We start from the raw sequence: 21,769 nt of genomic DNA on the forward strand, positions 1-21,769 counted from the left end.
ACCCCCTGAGAGAAGTTTAGCACATTTGTCGTTTGATTCATGTAACCAACTCTTACTGAAATAGGCTCTGACCCAGACACTGTGCAGAGGGACACTGGGAACCACGGATGAAGGAAAGGCATAGTTCCTTTCAGGACTCCAAAGTGACAGATTCCCACTAGGTGCCGTCCAAGTTGCCCTGTGAGAGCTCAGGAAAGAGTGTACTATGCCTGGTGATGATTGTTGGGAAGGCTCCATTGTAGAGGCAATGTTTGAACAGGTTGGCAGGATGACTTGAGGTTACCTGGCAAAAGGGAGTGATAGAGCATTCTGGATAAAGAGGATGCCATATCCCAAGGCACAGAGTTAAGGAAGAACAACAGCCTGTTCTAGGAACGTCAGGCAGTTCAGGGTAGCTGGTGTGAGGCTCAACAGGGTATTTGGAACCAGATTTCCAAGGACACTGAATACTATGCCAGGAAGTCTAGACTTCATCTCATGCAGCAAGGAGCCAGGGAAGGGTATTTTGTGGGTTTTGTTTCTTGCTTGTTCTGTTTGGGGCAGTGAAGAATAGATACAATGTACAAAGTACAATATTCAAAAGGTATATAAGAGGTTTAGAAAATGTTTTTAAAGGTTGAACTGTAGTCAGAGTTGTCTTTTCATATAGATGACTTAGCCACTGGGTGTGGAGGACTCACTAGAGAACTGGAAACTGGTTGGTGGATGTTCACTTATAGTAACTGGAGGGAGATGAGAAGTGGTAGAGGACCAGAGAGGACAGATGCAAGAAATCCTGTATTCTGTGGATTGGAGGCATGTGTCCAGGGCCATGCTGGTGTATATGAAAGCAGATACATTTCAGTTCAGGGAGCTGGGCTCTGCCAGGCCCCACAGGTGGACTGACCCCACACAATGTCCATGAGGCCCCACTCATCTCTTCCCAAAGATATTTACCAGTTTGGTTTTTTTCACTTTTTACAAAGACTCTTTCATTTTCCCCAGGAGTGTCTAGAGGGGTGGGATTCATCCGCTTTGATAAGAGGATTGAGGCAGAAGAAGCCATCAAAGGGCTGAATGGTCAGAAGCCCAGCGGTGCTACGGAACCGATTACTGTGAAGTTTGCCAACAACCCCAGCCAGAAGTCCAGCCAGGCCCTGTTGTCCCAGCTGTACCAGTCTCCCAACCGGCGCTACCCAGGCCCACTCCACCACCAGGCTCAGAGGTTCAGGTAGGTATGCCCACAGAGAAGGGAACCCCTGCTGCATGGTACAGAGCTGGGCAAGGGCCAGGGAAGCCCATGACTCTGAAGTATGGGGCAAGGCAAAGAACCTCAGTTTCCACTCCTGTAAAATGAGATGATTAGACCAGATGCTCTTCAAAACCCCGTGCGACTTCCTACTGTGACTGGTTAAACTTGAGATTCTTCAGTAGAAACAAAATTTAACCGAACAAAGTTTGGTTTCAACAAAAGTAGTCACAAGTGACTTTTCAGAATCTTAGACTTCAGGCTGGGCAGGGGCTTTTCATACTGCCCAGAGGCAGATCATTGCCTGAGGGGGGTGGCTTGTCCTATCCTCCTTTCCTAGGGAATTCTGGGTTCTAGGGGAGGAAAATTTTTTAGTGTTAACTTTATCTCTTTAGTCAGCACATTCTGAAGACAAGGAAGAAGATGTATTCAAGCCTTAGTGTTTCCTTTGGATACCCAACCCCCAGGAAGCTCCTGGTGCTGGGAGCATTCCCCTTCTAGACATTTCTGAAAGACTGGTTTCTCCATGAAGGTAGTGCAACCTTGATCAGCCTCTATTGTGCAAAAGATAAGCATAGCCTTGACCTAACCATAGTAAATTCTAAACAACTATGTCATTCCACCCACGCCCCAACTTCTCTTTAATGAAAGGGTTTTTCTTCTTGTTAAACTTCACATGGGAAAAATAGTAGGTCCGTCTATTTAGAATAGTAACAGTCCATCTGGCCACAGAAAAATCAGCCTCTTCAGTTGTCCTCCCATACCCCATGAATCTGAAATGGTTAATGATTTCATGAAGAGTCCAAATCATCTAATTTTTATTTTGTGTGAGAGCGCATGCAGTATTTATGTAAAAAGCCTCTCCAGCAGGCTTCTAATGGTGGAAACTATGGTTACTACTGCCCCATGGTGTGAATAGCTTGTCCCCAAGTAAGGTACTAAACGTGAGGAAGATTATAGCATAATGACAGTTTGCCAGGAGGTGTTTTCAGGCTGTAAATAGTAAGCTATTTTTTTTTTTTTTTAGTCTTAACCCACAAACACTCCCGGCACCCACCCCGCCAAATGTGTGTGGTAAGGAGATTTAATGTAGCTAGGCTAACAGAAAAGATCCATTCTGATGCGTATTGTGTGCACATGTATTGTTTGTTGATCTGGAACAGAGATCTTTATTCACAAGTTTAATTACAGCAAAAGGTGAACAATTTAAGAAGCCCCCCAACCCCATTCTAACAATTTCACACACAATATAAAATAAAATCCACACAAATGTTCTCAGAGGTGGGGGGGAGTGGGATTGATTGAGACCTTGAAAGAAAGGGGGGATTCATTAGACACTTGCTTTAAACTCTAGCATTGACCTGAACATGAATTATTTGCAGTTAGAGGCAGGAAAGGGGGAAACTACCGGTGGATAGACTCCTCAGCAGTGGGGAAAGTTGTTGAGCTTTTCTTCTTTGAAAATGGAGCATTCTTATTAATAGTTCCATTGAGTGATCTTGCCATCTGTGAGGCATTAACCCAAAGACCCTCCTTCTCTTTGCAGGCTGGACAATTTGCTTAATATGGCCTATGGCGTAAAGAGGTAATTAAAACTCCACAGATTGCCAGATGTCCGTGTTGGCACAGACTGGGGCTAGATTTTTTTTTTAATTCACTAACTTTACTTTTTTTTTTAATTCTTCCTTTTTCTTCCACCAGCATGTCAAATTCTTAATTTTAATTTCAGACTTCAGTTGATTTTTATTTCTTTTAGGGCACACAAAACATTTTGTGTGTTTCACTTTTTCTTTTATTTGCAGGTGAGCTTATCCTATGGTTCAGGTGCCACAGCTACCAAGCCCTTGATAATCTGGTCCTCTGAACGGCTTCCCTAAGGGAGAAAGCTCTGACTCTTTGCTGGCTGATTTTGCAAACTTGCAGAGCAACTGTTTTGCATTAGTGATGCCAAGATTCAGTTAAGAGGGCAGATTCCAGCAAATCAAAATTAGAACATTTTGCTTATCAAGACTGACCATCTTATAATTTTCAGTGGAAAATTTAGATTTTGGACTACTAGCTCTGGCCAAAGCATAAATTAACACACGAATGACTTTCTGACTTCCACCGCCAATTCGGTGTGCATATCAGAGCACATCCTGGGAATGAAGTGTATCTGTGTGCACCTCAACCAGGACTTTCTTTTGTTACAGGTTTTAGCAGTTATTATAAATCCTCCCTCAGTTTTATATGTATGTGGGTTTTTAACTCGATATTTCTTTCATTTAAAGCCTTTTTGTGGGGTTGGGTACTTAAATAGGGTCAAGGCTTTGGGGACCCTCTGAATGCAATCACAGGGGTGTTCCAGACCCATCTGAAATCTGAATCTTGGGGAGTTGAGTGTGTTATGTCACTGTGTCCATGAGATTCCCATATGTGCTTTTGATAAGCTCCGCTGCACTGCTAGGAACAGAGCATCTTCATCATATTGCTCAGTAGAGCTGCACACTTTAATTCCCCTTCCTCCACTCAAGGGAGAGAGATGTGCTTTTTAATAGTCCACATCATACTCCCCACTCTAGGCAGTTTTTTCACCACTTGGCCATGCATGGTAAGTACCCTGACTGGAAGCTAGTGCACAGTCAAGGGAGTAACTTGACTGCAGACTTCACTATCAGAGCGCCAGCTTCTTGAATCTCAGTCCCAGCTACCAGTGAGGATAACTGTGAATTATCTCCACATGTCTAACACACACTGCCTGCTTCCCAGGCATTTTTCCATCTTTCCTAGCTCTGCCCCATCCCTTTGCTCCTTTCTGATTTTAGCAAGGTAGCACCAAATGCCACGAGAAGAGTGATACCTAATAACACAGGTGAGACCAGGGAAGACACAGCCGCAGCCTATGTGCTGCCTCTTCCTCCAGTGCCCAATTCAGGATGGACACACTAATTGATAACAGCATTTTTCTCTTTCTATTGAACCCAGATTTAGATCTAGAATCCTTCTCACCTAAAGGCTCTGGTAGCCATCAGCAGCTAGAATCAAGGTCCTAATTGAAACCTCTTTTCTGGCTTTGGCCTTGGCCTTATGATAAATATTTAGCTATTTTCTACCATATCAATGAAAAGGACTAATTACCTAGTTGGAGGAGAGACCATTGAGAAGACAGTGTTCAGAAATAAAGCAAATAGCAGCTAGGCATGGAGATGCACACGTATAATCCCCAGCTATGTGGAAGGCTGAGGTAGGAAGATCTCAAGTTCAAGGCTAGCCTCAGCAACTTAGTGAAAACCTGTCTCAATTTTTTAAAAAATAATAAAAAGGACTGGGGATGTAGCTTAGTGGTAGAGTGTCCCTGGTTTCAATCCCCAGTACCTAATAATTTTAATAATATTATATAAGTATTCAAATGCAGTTAAACTTACCTTTTGCCATTCTAAGAATCTGTACCATGATATTTTTTTTTCCCTTTTGGTGGTGGTGGGGGGGAACGGCATCTTGTTTTTAAGCAAGAAAGAAAATTGACTTAGTAAATAGTAGCAAAAACAATTTCTATTGAGTTGTTATGTTCAGCATATCTTTAGCCACCATTTGATATTATCTAAAGTCTAATCAGGTACAGAACTATTCATTATGGTCCCTTCCCAAAGCACCAAGAATATTGGCTTATTATTAAAAAAACATTCCTGGTTACACTTTACTCCATGCTTTTCCCAGTTTTTGTTCCTCCTCTCTCCCAAGTCCACCCCCCCCCCAAAAAAAAAAAAACTCAACCAAATGAAAAGCAAGCTTCTAGTCAGTGTACAGCATCAAAATCCCTGTATACATTTGGTCTGAAACAAAATTTTGAAAAATAATGTTCAGCTGTAGGCACTGGTATCCTAATTGTTTTATCTACTGCATCCATCATAAATCACACATGGGTTTATTTTATCAGACAGTGAGTAGAATATAAAGGGTTATTTTTTCTTTTAAAGATTACACAAAAACTGAGAAGATTCTAAGCCCAATACAAAAGTACTTGTAAACAGGGCAAATGGCAATTTTATGCTTTTCTAATGTACAGCAATTCAAGATGTATAAATGCATAAACCACTTGAAATCTTGTTCCAGTGATGCTTAGAAATGAATTCCAGATAATATAACATTAAAAAATGGTACATCTCTATTATTATTACTCAAGTTTTGGGGGAAAAGTCTTTGAATAAATACTAAATGAAACATCAGCCACTCATCTGATTAATAATAAGACATGTCTCTTCGTTCTCATGTATCTCCATCCTCAATAATATCAAGAGATCTTTGACAGCCATAAATCAAGGGACTGCAAAGATGGTAGACTTGAATACTTCAAGGGCCATCCCCCATTTCTGCCTAGAAATAACAAAATAAAATTTCCGAAGCACTGAAATCAATGAGTTATTCACTTATTCAATCAATAAATATTTATTGAGTGTCTTCTATGTGTCACTGTGTCTATGAGATTCCCTTGTGCGCTCTACTGAATAGATAAATAGAACAATAGAATATAAGCCTTGAAATAGAGTCATTTCCCCGAGAACTCACTATCTATTGCAGGGTTGGGGGAGGTGGGAGGAGACAACGTATGAATATATACTGTGATAGAACTGTGATAGACTTGCTCTGGGAGACTTGGGAGTCCCTCAAGCCTTTTAGGAATTGACCTAGGCCTTTCTCTTGGCATGTACATGCCTTAGCCTTCTAGCCATTCCCATTGGAAGAAATGCCACAGATGTTAGTTTTTGCATTTGGTTTTTAAACCCTAAAGACTCTCCTGCAAACACTCACTCAGCCCTTTGCCCCGTGTCTGTGTCTGTGCATCTGTGTGTTTTCCATGGTCAGACTGATGTCTGGACCAGCCCCCCCTTCTGCTTGTCCCCCCAGGTTCTCCCCAATCACCATTGATGGGATGACAAGCCTTGTGGGAATGAACATCCCTGGTCACACAGGAACAGGCTGGTGCATCTTCGTCTACAACCTGTCCCCAGATTCCGACGAGAGCGTCCTCTGGCAGCTCTTTGGCCCCTTCGGCGCAGTGAACAACGTCAAGGTCATCCGTGACTTCAACACCAACAAGTGCAAGGGATTCGGCTTTGTCACCATGACCAACTATGATGAGGCAGCCATGGCCATCGCCAGCCTCAACGGGTATCGCCTGGGAGACAGAGTGTTGCAAGTTTCCTTTAAAACCAACAAAGCCCACAAGTCCTGAATTTCCCATCCTTACTTATTAAAATATATATATAAATATATACGAACAAAACACACGCGCACACACACACATACACAAATGAGAGAGAAACAAACTTTTCAAGGCTTATATTCAACCATGGACTTTATAAGCCAGTGTTGCCTAAGTATTAAAACATTGGATTATCCTGAGGTGTACCAGGAAAGGATTTTATAATGCTTAGAAAAAAAGAAAAAAAAAAAACAAAAAAATACCTTTGATGCATTGAATGTTCTTTCATAGCTGTCGTTGTTGAATATAATATACATAGATAGCGATGTGCAGGGATTTTTACCCAGCCAGCTAACTTTGCTACCTTCCTTGAAGGTGGGTCTTTTTAAGATGACCATTCGCTCATTTGAAGAAGAAAAACAAAAAACAAAAAAAAATAATAAAAACAATTTTTACAAAGTAATGGGATTCAAAGAAAGAAAAAGATTTTTCTTTTTTGTCAAAATGTTGATCCAATCAGATTGGTAAAAACCCCCACACAAATTAAAGAGGAATAATAAAAATTGCAAAAATGAAAAAAAAAAAAAAACTTTTGCAAATTTTTTTATTTTTCCTTTTTTCTTTTATATCATGTGAACTAAAACAGTCTTCTGTTAGGGGATGGGGGAAAGGGGGATACCTGATGACATTAACAATTTAATAACATTAACATTGTTGCCAAAGAGGTGGTCTCTTTGCTGAAAATGGGTTTCAAGAAAAATCTATTTTTATAAAATATAAAGAATTTTTACAAGAGAATCTGGATTTGAGAAAAAAATATTTTGACTGGCTAATTTAGGGGAAATTGACAACTTTGTCGCGTTCATACTGCACTGGTAACTTTTTAGAGATCAAGATGTGTGTTTTAAACTGGATTCGTAGACTGTTTTTTGAAGGATGGGCTATAAACAGATGATCTTCATATCTTTTCATAGCATGTAATAATAATAATAAATTATTAATTACTAGGGGAAAGGAGTGTTCGTTCTACCCAGGGTACCACAGTTCCCCACAGTCAAAACCCAAAAGCAAGGAGATGAGTTGAAAGACAGTTTTTCTTTAAGTCATCAGTATGGGATGTCAGCAGAACAAAAATTAAAAAGATTAATTTTCTTTTTGATCTAAAACTTCCTTAGTTTGAGCAGTAGGTGCTACGAAATTATTTATATACCTTAGTATCATAGTTAAATGTAATGTGTTTAGGAAAGGAAAACAAAAGATACATTTGCTTTAAATTCATTAAGCAATTTTCAAATTCACTTTGTAGCCCATGCTGATAGAATTGGGCTGTGTTGGTACATTTGAAACACTGTTTATGTTGCTTGAAACACTTATTTATTTAATCGCAGATGTGATGATGCCTATGGCCGAGATCAAATATAGCTAGATTGGCTAGACTACTTATTTGTTTACTTAAACTATGGGAAGAAGCATATTATTGTGTCATTCTGTTGTGTGTGTATGTGTATATATAATATAAATATATATATATAAAGTTATTTTTTCTTTGGGTTAATTTATTATAAGTTGTAACACTTGGCTAGTTTTGTTTGTATATGTCTTAAAATGTTTTCTTATGATATTTAAGTGACAGTTAAAGAGGTATCAAGGTAACTTGTGTAGAACTATTGTTTGATATATTGTCATGTTTGTTGTGAATATTTTTTCTTACTGCACAGTAGAAAAATAAAAACAACTGGGTCTTTATTTTAATGTAATTCAGATTGGGGAAACAAAACAGAGCTAAGGGAACAAAATGACTGCGGGAGCACTCTCCCATGTCCAGTGCACTGATCATTTTAGTATGTTTGTGCTTTGTACGGTTATATATTTAAAACAAAAACAAAACAAAACAAAAAAAAATACAAGAGTTCATGCTCTTCCCTGGGTAATAGAAACAGTTACTCGCTATGCATAATCTAGTTGATAGTTAAATTTGCTATTGCTTTTCTTGTCTTGTTATATAAAATCTTTTCAATACAAGTTTAGTCTTAATGGTAATAAAACGTTATGGTTATTTATAACTTGTGCTTATTTTGTGCATTTTTTCCCATGCTGAGCCCACTAAGTGCATGTAGACAGGACTGTTGTTTTCACACTGAAGAAGCAAACTTTGTAGTAGTCGTCGTGGTGGTAGACAGATAATGAGAACCAAGGCTGCATCATAGACTCCTCCTTTAAATTTTTTTTGTTTTTTTTTCCTCTTTTCGGTTTTGGAAAAAAAACACCAGATTTCAGTTCAGAGAACACTCGTTCAACATTCAGGGAAACCTTTTTACGTCACCTGCTATGAATGAACGCAGTTTGCTGGCAAAGTTTTGATGCATTTGCTAAGCATTAGTGGGAAAGGCATGCCAAAATCTCTTCTCTATAATGTGTTCAATCTGGGGGAAAAAAAAGGAAAAAAAATCTTAGGACCAGGCAGTTGTATACTTTAGTTATAAATGAATGACTTCATGTTAACCTTGCTAGTTTAGATGATTTCCGAGAGAAAGTATTGTAATTGTTTTTTTTTTCCATAATCTTGTTGTGTTTGAATTATTTGTACTTTATATGTCCAGACAATAAATGAAAGTGTGTAGAATGAATTTGAGCTTCCCAAATTTTTAAATGTGTTCATTCAAACTTTTTTTTTCTGTAGCATCTGCAGATTTGCCAGATATTTTTATCATTCAATCAGGAAGAAAAGAAAAAGTAGAATAAAATTCTGTTTTGCAACTTAGCCCAGTCTCTCAAAGTCAACTCAGTATTCAGAAGTCATTGCCCTAGTTCCATGCTACTAAAAGCAAAGTCCCCAATCGGCAGTATCAGCATCATCTGGGAGTGTGTTGGAAATGCAGAATCTCGGGCTGAATGCAAATCTATATTTAACCAGATCCCCAGGTGAATCACTGGTGATTTAAAGCTTGAGAGGCATTGCTCTGGTTGATAAGCCAGAACACTTGGCATCCTGCGTGGTATCATGACAACGTTAATGTCTGTTATTCATTTATAAGCAAACTTGTGACTTGTTCAGAGGACAAGGAGTCACCATTTGCAGAGCATCTATTATATATCAAGCAGGCCTGTGTGGTGTCCTCCACATGCTCTCACTTTATCCTCTCAGCAATCTGAGAGGAGTAGATAGCATTATCCTCATTTCACAGATGACAAGACCGAGGCTCAATAACTTGAAACAGCCAGCAAGTTTCCAGCTGGGAGCTGAATCAGAGTCTGATTCTACAAACCTCTCTCAGCAGCTAGACTGCAGAACCTGCACAGTATTCAGGAAGCAGACTATTTGTACTGAAAGTGACAGCTAAACAAGAAAGGTCACCCTTTTATTGTCACACTCGTCATTGTTTAGAAATAGCAAATTTACTCTTGAGTAGAAACCCTAAACAAGGACTCACCTGGTGTAGAAAGAGCATAATTTAAGCTCAATCTAGGAAGAAGGAAACTGCCTACCTTATCACGAAGTCACATTAAAATATGCCCTGAACTTTACAGAATGAGCTTTTTAGTGATTTCCTAATATGATCACTCATTGATGATCTATTGTCTGTCTTTCATTTTCATTTTCTCACTAATTGAAAATTCATAATACCCTATAAAACATCACCATCCATAAACTGACACTTCAAGAATAAATGCCCCCACTGAGCCAGATGAACGAATAGTCAGATTCTCTTCCATTTCTCATTAACCCCTTTTTTATTATTATATTAAATTACCACATTGGTTGGGATAATTAAATTCAGGGCAAAGAATGGGATTTAATTAACCAAGCTAAATATTAAACCTCTAAGTCAGCCTGAACCTCACATAGCTGAACTCAAAGGTTCTTTTAGTTTAAAGAAAAACCCCTGTTTCTTTTCTCAAGAAAAATGGGTATTCAAACAAATAACTATCCCCAGAGACAATACAGTTTCACAAACATGTTTGTAGGCTCCAAAAATGTTGCTGCCAGACCTGTGATAGTTATCACTCATCACCACCCCTGCTCCTTAAGTCATTTCCGTGTACCTTACAAGGATGAATACCTTATTTTGGAATATTGGAAGTTGGTGAAATCTTTCCAGTTCAGACAGTTCATTCCCTAGCATACAACAGATCTGAAAGTTTCACAAATAGCTGTAGGTCTTTAAATAGGTCTTAGAAATACCCATAGGAGGGCATTCTACATAATGGTCTTGCCAACCCTTCCCAGCATGTGCACAATGCGTCTGCCTAACATCTAATAAAGAATTCACCTTGCTGCAAGTGTAAGCCTGTTACCTAAATCTCTGAGAAAACATACATAATTTCTGTAGGTGTTTGTAGGAAACGACTAACAAATCACAGGAAAGCAGAGATTATTAAATTTCTTCAAGGTCCTAGGTCCATTATATTTTGCTTGGATGAAAAATTGCGTGTTATAGAAGGCTGATGGCATTTACTTAGTGTTATTTCTATCAAAGTGATAGGAAGGAAGAATGAAAAAAGGTATGTTCTTGTGTCTAACACTATCCCACATCATCACTACCAGCATCAAAACTTCATACTGAAGAGCAAACACTAACCAAGTGATTATAGCCAGAAAATTTTTATCAACTTTGAGTTCTGTTTAAATTTCTTTCATTAAGATCAACATTCAGGGCTGGGGTTGTAGCTCAGTGGTAGAGTGCTCACTTCGCATGTGGAAGGCACTGGGTTCGATCCTCAGCACTACATAAAAATAAATAAAAAATGTATTGTGTCCATCTACAACTAAAAAAAGAATTTTTAAAAATTATAAGATCAACCATCATTTGCTTATTTGTAAATAAGACATTCAATCCCCCAAGAACAGCATATAAAAGTACATTTGAAACACAAAATTTTGTGAGGCCCATATCCTTTGAACACCTTAACCTTGTAAAATTCAACACACAATTGCCTTTTGCCATAGATAATTCAGGAAACTTCCAGTCCTTGAGATTGTTTTATCCTTACTTTCTCTATGTGCTTTTCATTTGTTCCTTAATGGATGAACACAGGCAAGCACATAGAGGCAAGCATTTAGACAACTGAGTAAGAAATTTCTCTTTTTACTTTTCACCTGTGAATTTAAAACTCATACCTGACAGGATAGCATTAACAGCAAGAGTGAGTTTTCTAAACGGAAATCATTAAAATCTTAATTTGAGTCCATCCTGCCTGGCTCCCTCCCACTGCCTTAACGAGAGCTCGCAGAACAGAGCTGTGTAATATCCTTACATTCTTCCCTGCCTTTGTTCTACCTGAAGAAGAGAATAATAAAAGGAAATTACATTTTATTTCCATGAGCTAAAATCAAGTTTTAATATTGTCCAAAAATGACTCGTACCATTCCTTTATCTTATTAGCTTTTTGGCATATTAGGTAATAAGATAATTTCTCATGGTACAGTATTTATGTAAGAATCATATTTCTCTCTGTGCAGATCACTTATAGAAGTGTCCGTTAACATGAGAGAATGATGCATAATCGGCACTTAAGATTAAAATAGACCTGAGAACATAAAAGTGTTCCTTCAATTAAAGGAATAGCATTTCTCCAGTCTCATCTTTTTTGTTTCTGCGGCAGAATGAAAACTAGCTTAAAATCACTCAACCCCAGGTTAATTACCAGAAGGCTTTCCTATGCAAGTTCAGCTTAATCTACTAGTAGTTCAAATGCAAAGTGGACTCACATGACACACCAGTATGCCATGTAATTATTTCAAACAGTTTCCAGCAAAGTCCTTGAGGTGTAAGTTTCCAGAGAGAGCACTAGTGTGTATTAAGTTTTTACTATGCCAGGCACTATACACACATATATTCCTAGTGAGGGTTATCCCCCTTTTGCATTAAACATAGAGACTCTCAAAGATTAGGTATTTAGAGCAAGTAAGTTAGTGATGAAGCAAGAATTCAAACCCAGGTCTGTCTGATCTCTGAGACACCCTCCCCCCACCCAATTACAACACCGTGGCTCTGAGCCAATTCTTGTATAACTAAATTCAAAACAATTACCAAATGGTCCTCACTTCAATTAAAGGTGGAGATGAGTCCTGTTATATATGGAACCAGAGAAATTACATTAATGCACTGTGCCTCAGGCTAAACCCCTCCCCAGATCTTTAATGGAAAAACCAATTCAATATCATTGTTTTACAAGCAAATGGACAAACAAAAACTAAAGGTGATAGTTTTGAAGCACTATTGTTCAGTAGTGTTCAAAAATGAAATTATTTGTTAGCTGCTCTATTTTAACCACCAAGAGTCATGGAGGTAGAAAGGAGTTGAGGATAGGACAGAAGATAAGAATGTTAAGCCAACTTAGCTGCCCTTAGCTGCACTGTGGGTCTCCCCCAAGAGAGGAAGGCATTGTGCAAACCAATAGCACGGTGGTGAGTGCCCTTTCACCATCTCTGTTGCCCCTGAATTCTCAGAACTATCCTAGGAAGTAGGTAGAATAATTCCCATTTTGCACTTGACAGAAAGAGACCAAAGAAGTTAAATACCATACCCAAGTTTGCATAGCATGTAGTAGAATTAGAATTTACATACATGTCATCTAATTCTAATCCAGTGTCTTTCCACTAAACCACCCATTGATGACTTTCAGTGTGACACCACCATTTGTTGAACACACTGGATATGAGGTATGCAAAGGTGAGAGCTTGAGGAACAGCTCCCCTGAGTCCTAATCCTTGTCTACACTAGAATCCTTACTTTGAACACATACCATATGCCAGGTACTAAGCTAGGGGCAAGGTAAATAGACACGTCCAGCTTCTTTTTTTCCCTTGTATTCTTTTGTGTGGAACACTGAGGGGTGAGTTATGATAAGAAACAAAAGCACAGAATAGAAATTTTGAGTTTTATTACAAAGACAAGACACACGTAAAATGATGCAGCCATGCCCTCTGTGCCGGAAGGAGAATTTCAAGTAATTTTTAAGATCTGTGGGAAGCAGAAGGAGTGTTCTTGAACCTAGGAAACAATGAGAGTGGTGGAAAGAGGACCAGCTCTAGCCAAAGTTCTGGGTTCAGATCCCTGGGCAAATCATCTAATGTCTCTAAGATTACTGATCAGAAAACGGAGAATTAGAGATACAGTATGTCAAATTCCTGGCACTCAATGGAAAGTAGGAATCAAGCAGTAGCCAGAAAGAGTTTCCAGAAGAGAGCTTGGGCTAAGCCCTTTGGACAAGGGGAGTGAGTGGTCAATGCCCTGATGTAAAAGATCAAGACGTCCTTAGGTCCCTTCAAGTAAGGGAGGGAAGAAATAGTAAGGATACATGTGGGAACAAGTTGTTGGGAATCTCACTTGAATGTAAGATGTTTTGAAACACAGTAGCTTCAGTCAGTGCCTGGAAGAGGCTCTGATTACCTGTCAGCAACCAGATACTCTCTGGTGTCTGGCCATGACAGGGACTTAGCCATTATGCCTTATTCGTCCCTGAGAATTAGGCAGCTGGGAGCATCACTGAAGAGTCACAGAACTTCACTTTAGGGCAAAAGGATGGAATCCAGTGCTAAGGAGCTTAGGCAGCAGTCGGGGAAGGGGGCAGAGGAATCAGAGGAAGAGGGTTGTATACTCTGTCAGAGGCTGGGGACATCTTTAGGAAAACAGGCTTTTGTGCAGGGAAGTGAAATAGCACAAATACCACATTCCTCTGAGATATAGAAAGAGTCAAAAATTCTATCTCACCCAATATGGAAAACAAATCCAATTAGACCCTTGGTAAAGGGCAGCCCTCCTCCACATTCTGCATACCAAACTTGTCCAATATCACCTGCTTAGTTAGCTATAGACAGCCCTTGAAATTCAGTTCAACTTCCTCATTCAAATCCTTGGGAGAAAAAGGGCTTAGGCTGCCCTAAACTATACCCCATCCCACCCCACCCTGTGTGCTAGCTATAATCTCATGCCACAACATCAGGGCTCCTTTCCTTAAAATGTTCTTCCCTCATCATCCAACCCCCATACACTACACATACAGATAACTATTCAACTGGCTAATCCACTTGTTCAGCTCAGGATTCACTGCCTCTAGGGAACCTTCCCTGAACCTGGGCTGGGTTAGAGATTCCTCAACAATCCCTTACCTCTCTGTTTTCATGTGTCACCACACACACACTGCACTCACAGAAGAATCAGACACACTACCTCCCTTCAAAGAGTTCAAGTATAAGCAGAACAAAGACAAAGATACAGAATATTTGGAGCACAGAGAAAAGAGCAGTCAATTCTAACCTTGGCAAGGTGGGGTGAAGTCAAAGTGTATTAAGACAAGTATCCTAGAGGTGTTTAAGAACTAGCCATGTCTTGAAGGATGAATCAGATTTGTACTGGCAGGCATGGAGCAAGGTAAGAAGTATCACCTTGGGAAGGGTGGAAGGTTATAGTCCAGGACCAAGAGTCACAATCGTCAGCTCTGATGCCAATTTGCTGTATGACAATGAACAAGTCACTGCCCCTCTCTAGACCTCAATTTCCCAGAAATTAAAGGAAAATTTTGGACTAGATGGTCTCAGATGATCTTGTTCCTACTTACTCCAGGATACAAGAAGGGAACAACAGAGAGCTATACATAGCTAAGGTGAGTGTTGTCAAGGTCAAGTATGGGCTGCCTGACAATGAGTAATACAGAAACCTGCCTGACTGAAGATGAGAAAACTCCTTGACACAGTGGCATCTGAGTTGATCTCTGAAGGCTGAGAAGAACAGCATGTGTGAAAGGGCCAGAGTGGAGAGGGAAGTAAGGCACAGTGACTCAGCAGTGAAGAGCAGGAATGGTGCTGGGCTGCGAGTAGTAGCAGAGACCAGATCATCAAGTCTTTTGCAAGCCACAGGAAGGACTTTGATTTTCCATAATTAAAAGTAACTAATAGGGAAGGGCCTACATTCCAACAGTGGATCTTTGCTCAGGCCTAGCTTACTCAATGTAAGTTTTAATTTTAGGTGTCAACTGAATTAAGGGATATCCAGATAGCTGGATGCTATAGTTTGGATCTTAAATATCACCAAAGGCTCATGTTGTATACCTAGGGAAGTGCTGATGGGATATTGTAGAACCCTGTAGGTGGAACCTAGTGAGAGATCTTTGGGTTATTAGGGGTGTGTCCTTGAAAGAAATAATAGAAACTCTTTTTTCCCTCTTTCTCTTTTTTTTCCCTTTTCTTTCTTTTTTCCCCCACTTCCTGGCAACAAGAAGAATGATTTTGTTCTGCCATGATGTACAGCCTCGCCACAGGCTTGAAAGCAATGGGATCAATCAACCATGGACTGGACCCTCTGGAACTGAGCCACAAAAAAAACCTTTTTTTGTTTATAAGTTGATTATCTCAGATATTTGTTAAAGTGACAGACAGTTAACTAACACACAGGTAATACATTACTTTTGGGATATGTGTGGTGGTGTTTCTGGAAGATATTGACCTTTAAATCTGTAGACTGAGTAAGAAGATCATTTCCACCCAGTGTCAGAGGGGACCAGCCCAGATAGAACACAAAGTCAGAAAAAAAAACAAATTCCTTACTCACTCTCTCTGCTGGAGCTGGGACACTCATCTCCTGCCCTTGAAAATTGGAATTACATATTCTCCAGCCTTCAGACTCCAAGACTTGTACCAGCTGCTCCCAGGTTCTCAGGCTTTTTGCCATAGACTGAGAGTCACACTACTGGCTTCCCAAACTCTCCAGTTTGCAGACAGCCTATTGTGGGAATTCCCAGCTCCATAAACATGTGAGCTAAGTCCCACAAAAAAATCCCCTCTCATACGGTCCTATCTCTAACTATCTATCTCCCACTAGATCTGTTTCTCCAGAGATCCCTAATACACTCATCTGTAAAATACAGATGATAATAATACCCAACTTCATTCAGTATTGAAAGGATTAAAGTCATTAAAATATGTTAAGTGCTTAAAACACAACCTGACAGATAAAGATAATTATATAAGTGTATGCTACTATTGTTGTTGTTGTTATTGTCCATCTGGCTAATTCTTATACATATCTCAAAATTCAGCATGAATACCCTCTTCTCTGGTGCTCCTTCCCTGCCCTCTCAAAACTAGGTTATATATAATGCCTCTGGAGTTCCAAAGTTCTCGCTCACCCTATAGAGCAATTTGCTGTTTTCTTCTATTCCTTCTTCCCTACACTATAAGCTCATGAAGGGCAAGGACTAAACCCTATTCATCAGCATAAGGCTAGGCACATAGAAAAATATCACTGAAAGTACTCAACTGTAGTAGGCTGAATAATGCCTCCGCAGATATGTTCACATCTTAATTCCTGGACCTGGGAATATGTTACCTTGGTCCTTGTGGGCTACTATAACAAAATATTTTAGATTAGGTAATTTATAAACAATAGAAATTTCTTATAGTTCTGGAGGCCAGGAAGTATAAGGTCAAAGTGCTAACAAATTCAGTGTCTGATGAGGATTTTTTCTCTGCCTCATAAATGGTAAATTCTTGATACATCCTCACACAGCAAATGGTTGGGTGAGCCACCTTGGGCCTCTTTTATAAAGGCACTAATCCCATTCCTGAAGGTGAGTCTTCATGAACTAATCACCTCCCCCAAATCCCCACCTCTTAATGCTACCACATTGGGGGATTATATATAAATTTATAAGTTTAGAGGAATAAAATCATTCAGACAATGGCATTACCTTAAATGGTTGAAGGGACTTTGTAAATATGTTTTAATCAAGGATTTTGAGATAGATTATTTTAGTTAGTCCATGTGGACCTGATATTATCACAAAAATCTTTATATAAGAAAGAGGTGGGAGGATCAGTGTCAGTAGTAGGAGATGTGATGATGAAAGTAAAAGGTTGGAGTGATATGAGGAAGGGCCCATGAGCCAAGGATTGCAGGCAGCCTCTAGAAACCAAGGCAGGGAAATGGAGTTTCCGCTGAAAACTCAGAGGGAACACAACTCTGCTAATGCCGTGACTTTAGACTTCTGACATCTAAAACTTTATGCAAATAAAGTTGTGTTGTTTTAAGCAACTAAATTTGTAGTAACTTGTTGTAGCAGCAATAGGAAACTAATACACCACCTAAGCAAAAAGCAGGAGTTAAGAAAGAGTAGTTATGGGGAGAAGACATGTCAGTCCAGGCCTTCCCTGAACCCCTGACATCAGTGAAAACAGAGGCAGTATTGATGGTGGCTCCTCTCCCTATCCTCTTGGCACACCCTCATCACAATGGGCCTTCCAGAAACAAGATGCCACCACCACATTAGCGTTATTTATGGGCTCTCACGACTTGGTGGGGAGAGAAATCAGTGGGAACAAAGATAAGAGTGACCTCTAATTCTGGGATCCAGAAGAGAAAGGTAAGAATGAAAAGGAGAGTAATGGAAAGAACAGGAAAGAACCAGGAGATTTGAGTTTAAATTCTCAGTTCCTGGGTTCAAATCCCACCAATTTCCTGTGTGATGTTGAACAAGTTCTATCCTCTATCCCTGTTCTTTCTCTTGTGTTTCACATCTTCATTAGCAGTGGAAAACTCTAAAGTATTCTTCTCCTCAACTATCCAATCAATTATTAAATCCTGTCAATTTTATCTCCTGAAAATTTCTCAAAATCTTCCCATCCTCCCACTCCTCACTGCCTAACTATAAAGTCTCTTCTGGCTTTCCTAGTGATGATTTTATCAAACAGCCTGGTCAATGGTACATAAGAAGTCCCTGATGAGTCTTCAAAGAAAGCTCTTTAAAAGGGAGCAAATTTAGCGGACACAGTTTTCCCTTTGCTATTGCCCTCTTCCCCTTCTTCCTTCTTCCCACCTGGAATGTTGATATGAAATCTAGAGCTGCAGGTGCCATGTTGCAACCATGAAGGAAATAGCCAAAAACCATGGATGGCGGATTAGAAACAGAGAAGGAGCCAGCATCCTCAATGGCACCTCTAAACTGCTACCATGGTCCTAGATTGTCTCCTCTGGACTTCATATTACTTGAGAAAATAAACTCCTTGCAGAAAAGCTTTCCAACCCATGTCTACATTTTTTATTGATATGTTTTCACTATTTTTTTTTATTTTTCCTTACCCCTCTGAGCAGTCAGGTGGGACCTGGGCTTATGGAGCTACCAAGGCATTCATCTCTGGCTCCAAACAGCCCATCCCTCTTCCTTGTTTGGTCCTATGACTATTTTTGTATGTGAGCTGCTGTGTGGAGAAAGTTATACAACATTTGTGTCAGTGGCTTAAGACTGATTATGGCTCTTTCCCCTTGGCCATTGCCTGTGCCCTCAGTTGTTTCATGCTCTCAATGGCCCCTGGACACTTCTAGAAGCTCCATCACCAGCTGCCTCCAGACTCTCATTGCCTTAATGCCACTGCCTGCATCACTTTGCCACACATCGAAGGTTCCTCATGGGCCACCATCCAGTGGTACTGACCTGGTGGACCCCCAGTGACTAGGATCTCCAAGCATCTCGCTCACATCTCTCTCCTTCCCTCTTGCTCATCATTAGAGATGGTCCCTCCCTTTCTTTTACCCACCTGCAATGAAGAAAAAACAGTTCTACCATAGAGGCACTTGAATCCATAAGGATAAAGTTAAATAGTTTGAGGGATTTACCAGGAGGACCAGGGCAGAGAAAGTTAAGAAGAGTTTCACACTGTGCCCACACTAGCATTCTTTCACTTCAAACCCACTGATTATTCTGGTCCTCTGTGCTGGACTCTTGTCTCACTCAACAGTAATATTTTCTCTCAGGAGCCCCTCTGTCTCCATTGTAATCTGGTTCCCAACATCCCATTACTTCAATGCTGATATATTTATATATTAAGAACCTCAAATATGAACAATCCAAGTGCTTACTCATGGGGTCTATGCCAACCCAGAGATGAGGCCAGGCACCAGAAAGACATGGAATAGAGAGTCCTGAGTCTCCTGCTCTAGTATGAATGAGGAAATGCTCATTTACAGTTTCCCCAGCCAGAAATGCAAGAGCAAGACTAACATAGCTCAGCTTCATCAGTGTAATACAAGGAAGAACCTCCGGAGCAGGCGGGAGGGCCCAGAGCACATCAGAACCAACCTAGGAGCCAGGGGAAGGGAGAATGAGAGGCAGAGGAAGTTTTCCATCAGGTTCTAAGCTTTTATTGCCAAAAATTTTCCCACAAACAAACCTTCCCCAGTAAAGGAAGCTACTGTTGGCTGGCAGGCTGCAGAAAAGAAGGTGGGCACGAGGTCTCATTAATCTGGTGGTTGTGGGATCAGTTGCAGATGCCCCAGCCCGCCCACTCTATGCCATCTGCTGCTGCCACTGAGCTGAAGACATGTGTCTCCAGTGGGGGCCCAGCAGGAAGCCTGAAGAAGGGCCTGGACCCAGGCTATGTGGCAAGCTCAGCTACAGGGACTTTCACATTCCCTTGAGGCCAGCCTCATGACTCAGTTGTGACTTCCACCCCCACCCTCAATGCAACCCCACAACACTCCATGAAGCTCTGCTGGGGAAGCAACTGAGAGAGAAGCCCCAGAGCCCAGAACAAACATTTTGCAAATAAACAACTAAACAGAATTGACTGAGAACCCACTCTGTGCCGGACGCATACATACCTTATCTCCCATAAATACACCCCACACTAAGATTCTCTCTGAAGCCACATCTGTCATAATTCTTGATGATTTCAGAATGCACGTTCCAAATCCTGGCTCCTCAGCCTCTGCACCTCCTTCTACCTCGGTCACGCCCTCCCAGCTCATCCTTTAGGCCTCAACACCTTAATTTCAATTTCAAGCATCCCCTTGTCGCTGCCTGCGTCCTATCTCCTACTCTTTAATACAGGACTCAAAATAGTCCTTCATCCCCCCTGGGACCTTCAACTCACTTTCTACTGCCTTCTCCCCACCATGTGCTCCCTTCTCCTCCTACTCAGTTCAAATTCTAAATAAAACACACACATAATCTTTCTTCGCATACGCTCTCCTTTTCCTCTGACCTCCCCCACTTCACTACAGTCTTTCATCTCAACCAAAGCTCCATCTCCTCTGCACCTACCCACTCACAGTCCCACCTGACAAAAGAAAGATGCACATTCATGCTGTCCACAGTCCCTTCAAATTAATGACCGCCAGCCTCACGTGGGCCTGAAAATTGCCTGAAGCTCACACTGTATTTCCCTAGTTTATTTACTCTCCCTCTTTCCTAAATGATGTTTTCCTACTTTCTCCTCTTTCTTAGAGCCTCCCTAGACCTCCTTCCTCATCTTCATTTGCAACCGAAGACCCTGCTTCCTATTTCACTGAGAAAATCCACCAGAAGAGGACGGACCCCCACCTCCACCTTCTTTCCTGTTGCCCTGAACAAACTGTTCATTGCCCATCATCCACCTGTGTGTTGGAATCCACCCTCTCACCTCCTCAGGAACCCAGGAGTGACCTCTCTTCACACCACTGTGTGACTCTCTTGTCCTGCAACACTGGATTTTCACTTTCTACCAGGTCAGTCCCATAAGCACACAAATATACTTTTCCCATCTTAAAAATAAAACCCTTCTTTGCTTTAATTCCAATTACTATCCCATTTCTCACTCCCCTGACGAAAACTTCTTAGAAGAGTCATGATTGTCACTGCCTAGATTCTCTCCCCATTCTCCTTTGAACGCTCTCTCTAGGTCTTCTTCTCAAAATGTTCTTGTCAAGGTTACCAGTGTTCTCCTCATGGCTAAATCCAAAAGGGCAATTCTGGTTCCTCATCCTTTACAATCTTGCAGCAGCATTTGATCGGGTTAGTCACTATCTGCCCCTGCAATGCCTCCTTCACTTGCCTTCCGGGATTCCCCAGTTACCACATATTCTTCCTCCCTTTCTCGCCATCTCAGCTTCCTCCTCTCTAAATGTTGGAGGCTGAGTTCTTGGACCTCTTACTAACTACATTATTCTCCTGGGTTATTCATCTACTGTTGTCTCTTTTAATATAATTTATTCTTGGATGACTCCCAAATATATATTCCAGCCCAGATCTCTCCTGACCTCTGGAGACATGTGTTCTGTTGCATACTTGACATCTCCCCTTGGCTGTCTAAGGGGCATCTCACTCAACAGGAAAAAAAAATTAATTCTGGCCTCTCATCCAACCACCCATCCTGCTCTCTTCTCAGCAAAAGGAAGCACCATCCTTGCTGTGGCTCAAGCCCAAACCCTTGAAGATACACTTAATTCTACTCTTTTTTCTTCCATCCTCTAAAAAGACTTCCCCATCAGGAAGAGATTTGTATGTTTTCTTCACTATTATAACCTCAATACCCAAAAGAGTACCTGGCCCTTAGTAGGTGTTCAATAAATACTTGCTGAATAAAGGAATAATTAAATGACTTGAAT

General features: G+C 40.6%; 1 protein-coding gene across 3 annotated transcripts in view; it reads left to right on the forward strand.

The window, feature by feature from the left end:
- Positions 1-6,440, forward strand: part of Elavl4 (ELAV like RNA binding protein 4) — an 83,049-nt gene extending 76,609 nt beyond the window's left edge. Inside the window, exons 5-7 of one of the 3 annotated variants that reach the window (XM_027944965.3) lie at positions 985-1,210; positions 2,775-2,813; positions 6,113-6,440. In XM_027944965.3, the coding sequence (XP_027800766.1) occupies positions 985-1,210; positions 2,775-2,813; positions 6,113-6,440 (593 nt within the window). Of the gene's footprint in view, positions 1-984; positions 1,211-2,774; positions 2,814-6,070 lie in introns of all 3 variants that reach the window. The other 2 variants (XM_071618733.1, XM_027944973.3) reach the window with 2 other exon arrangements.
- Positions 6,441-21,769: the final 15,329 nt, after the last annotated feature.

The sequence above is a fragment of the Marmota flaviventris genome, chromosome 10, assembly GCF_047511675.1.
Source record: "Marmota flaviventris isolate mMarFla1 chromosome 10, mMarFla1.hap1, whole genome shotgun sequence".
In the NCBI taxonomy this organism is placed as follows: domain Eukaryota; kingdom Metazoa; phylum Chordata; class Mammalia; order Rodentia; family Sciuridae; genus Marmota; species Marmota flaviventris.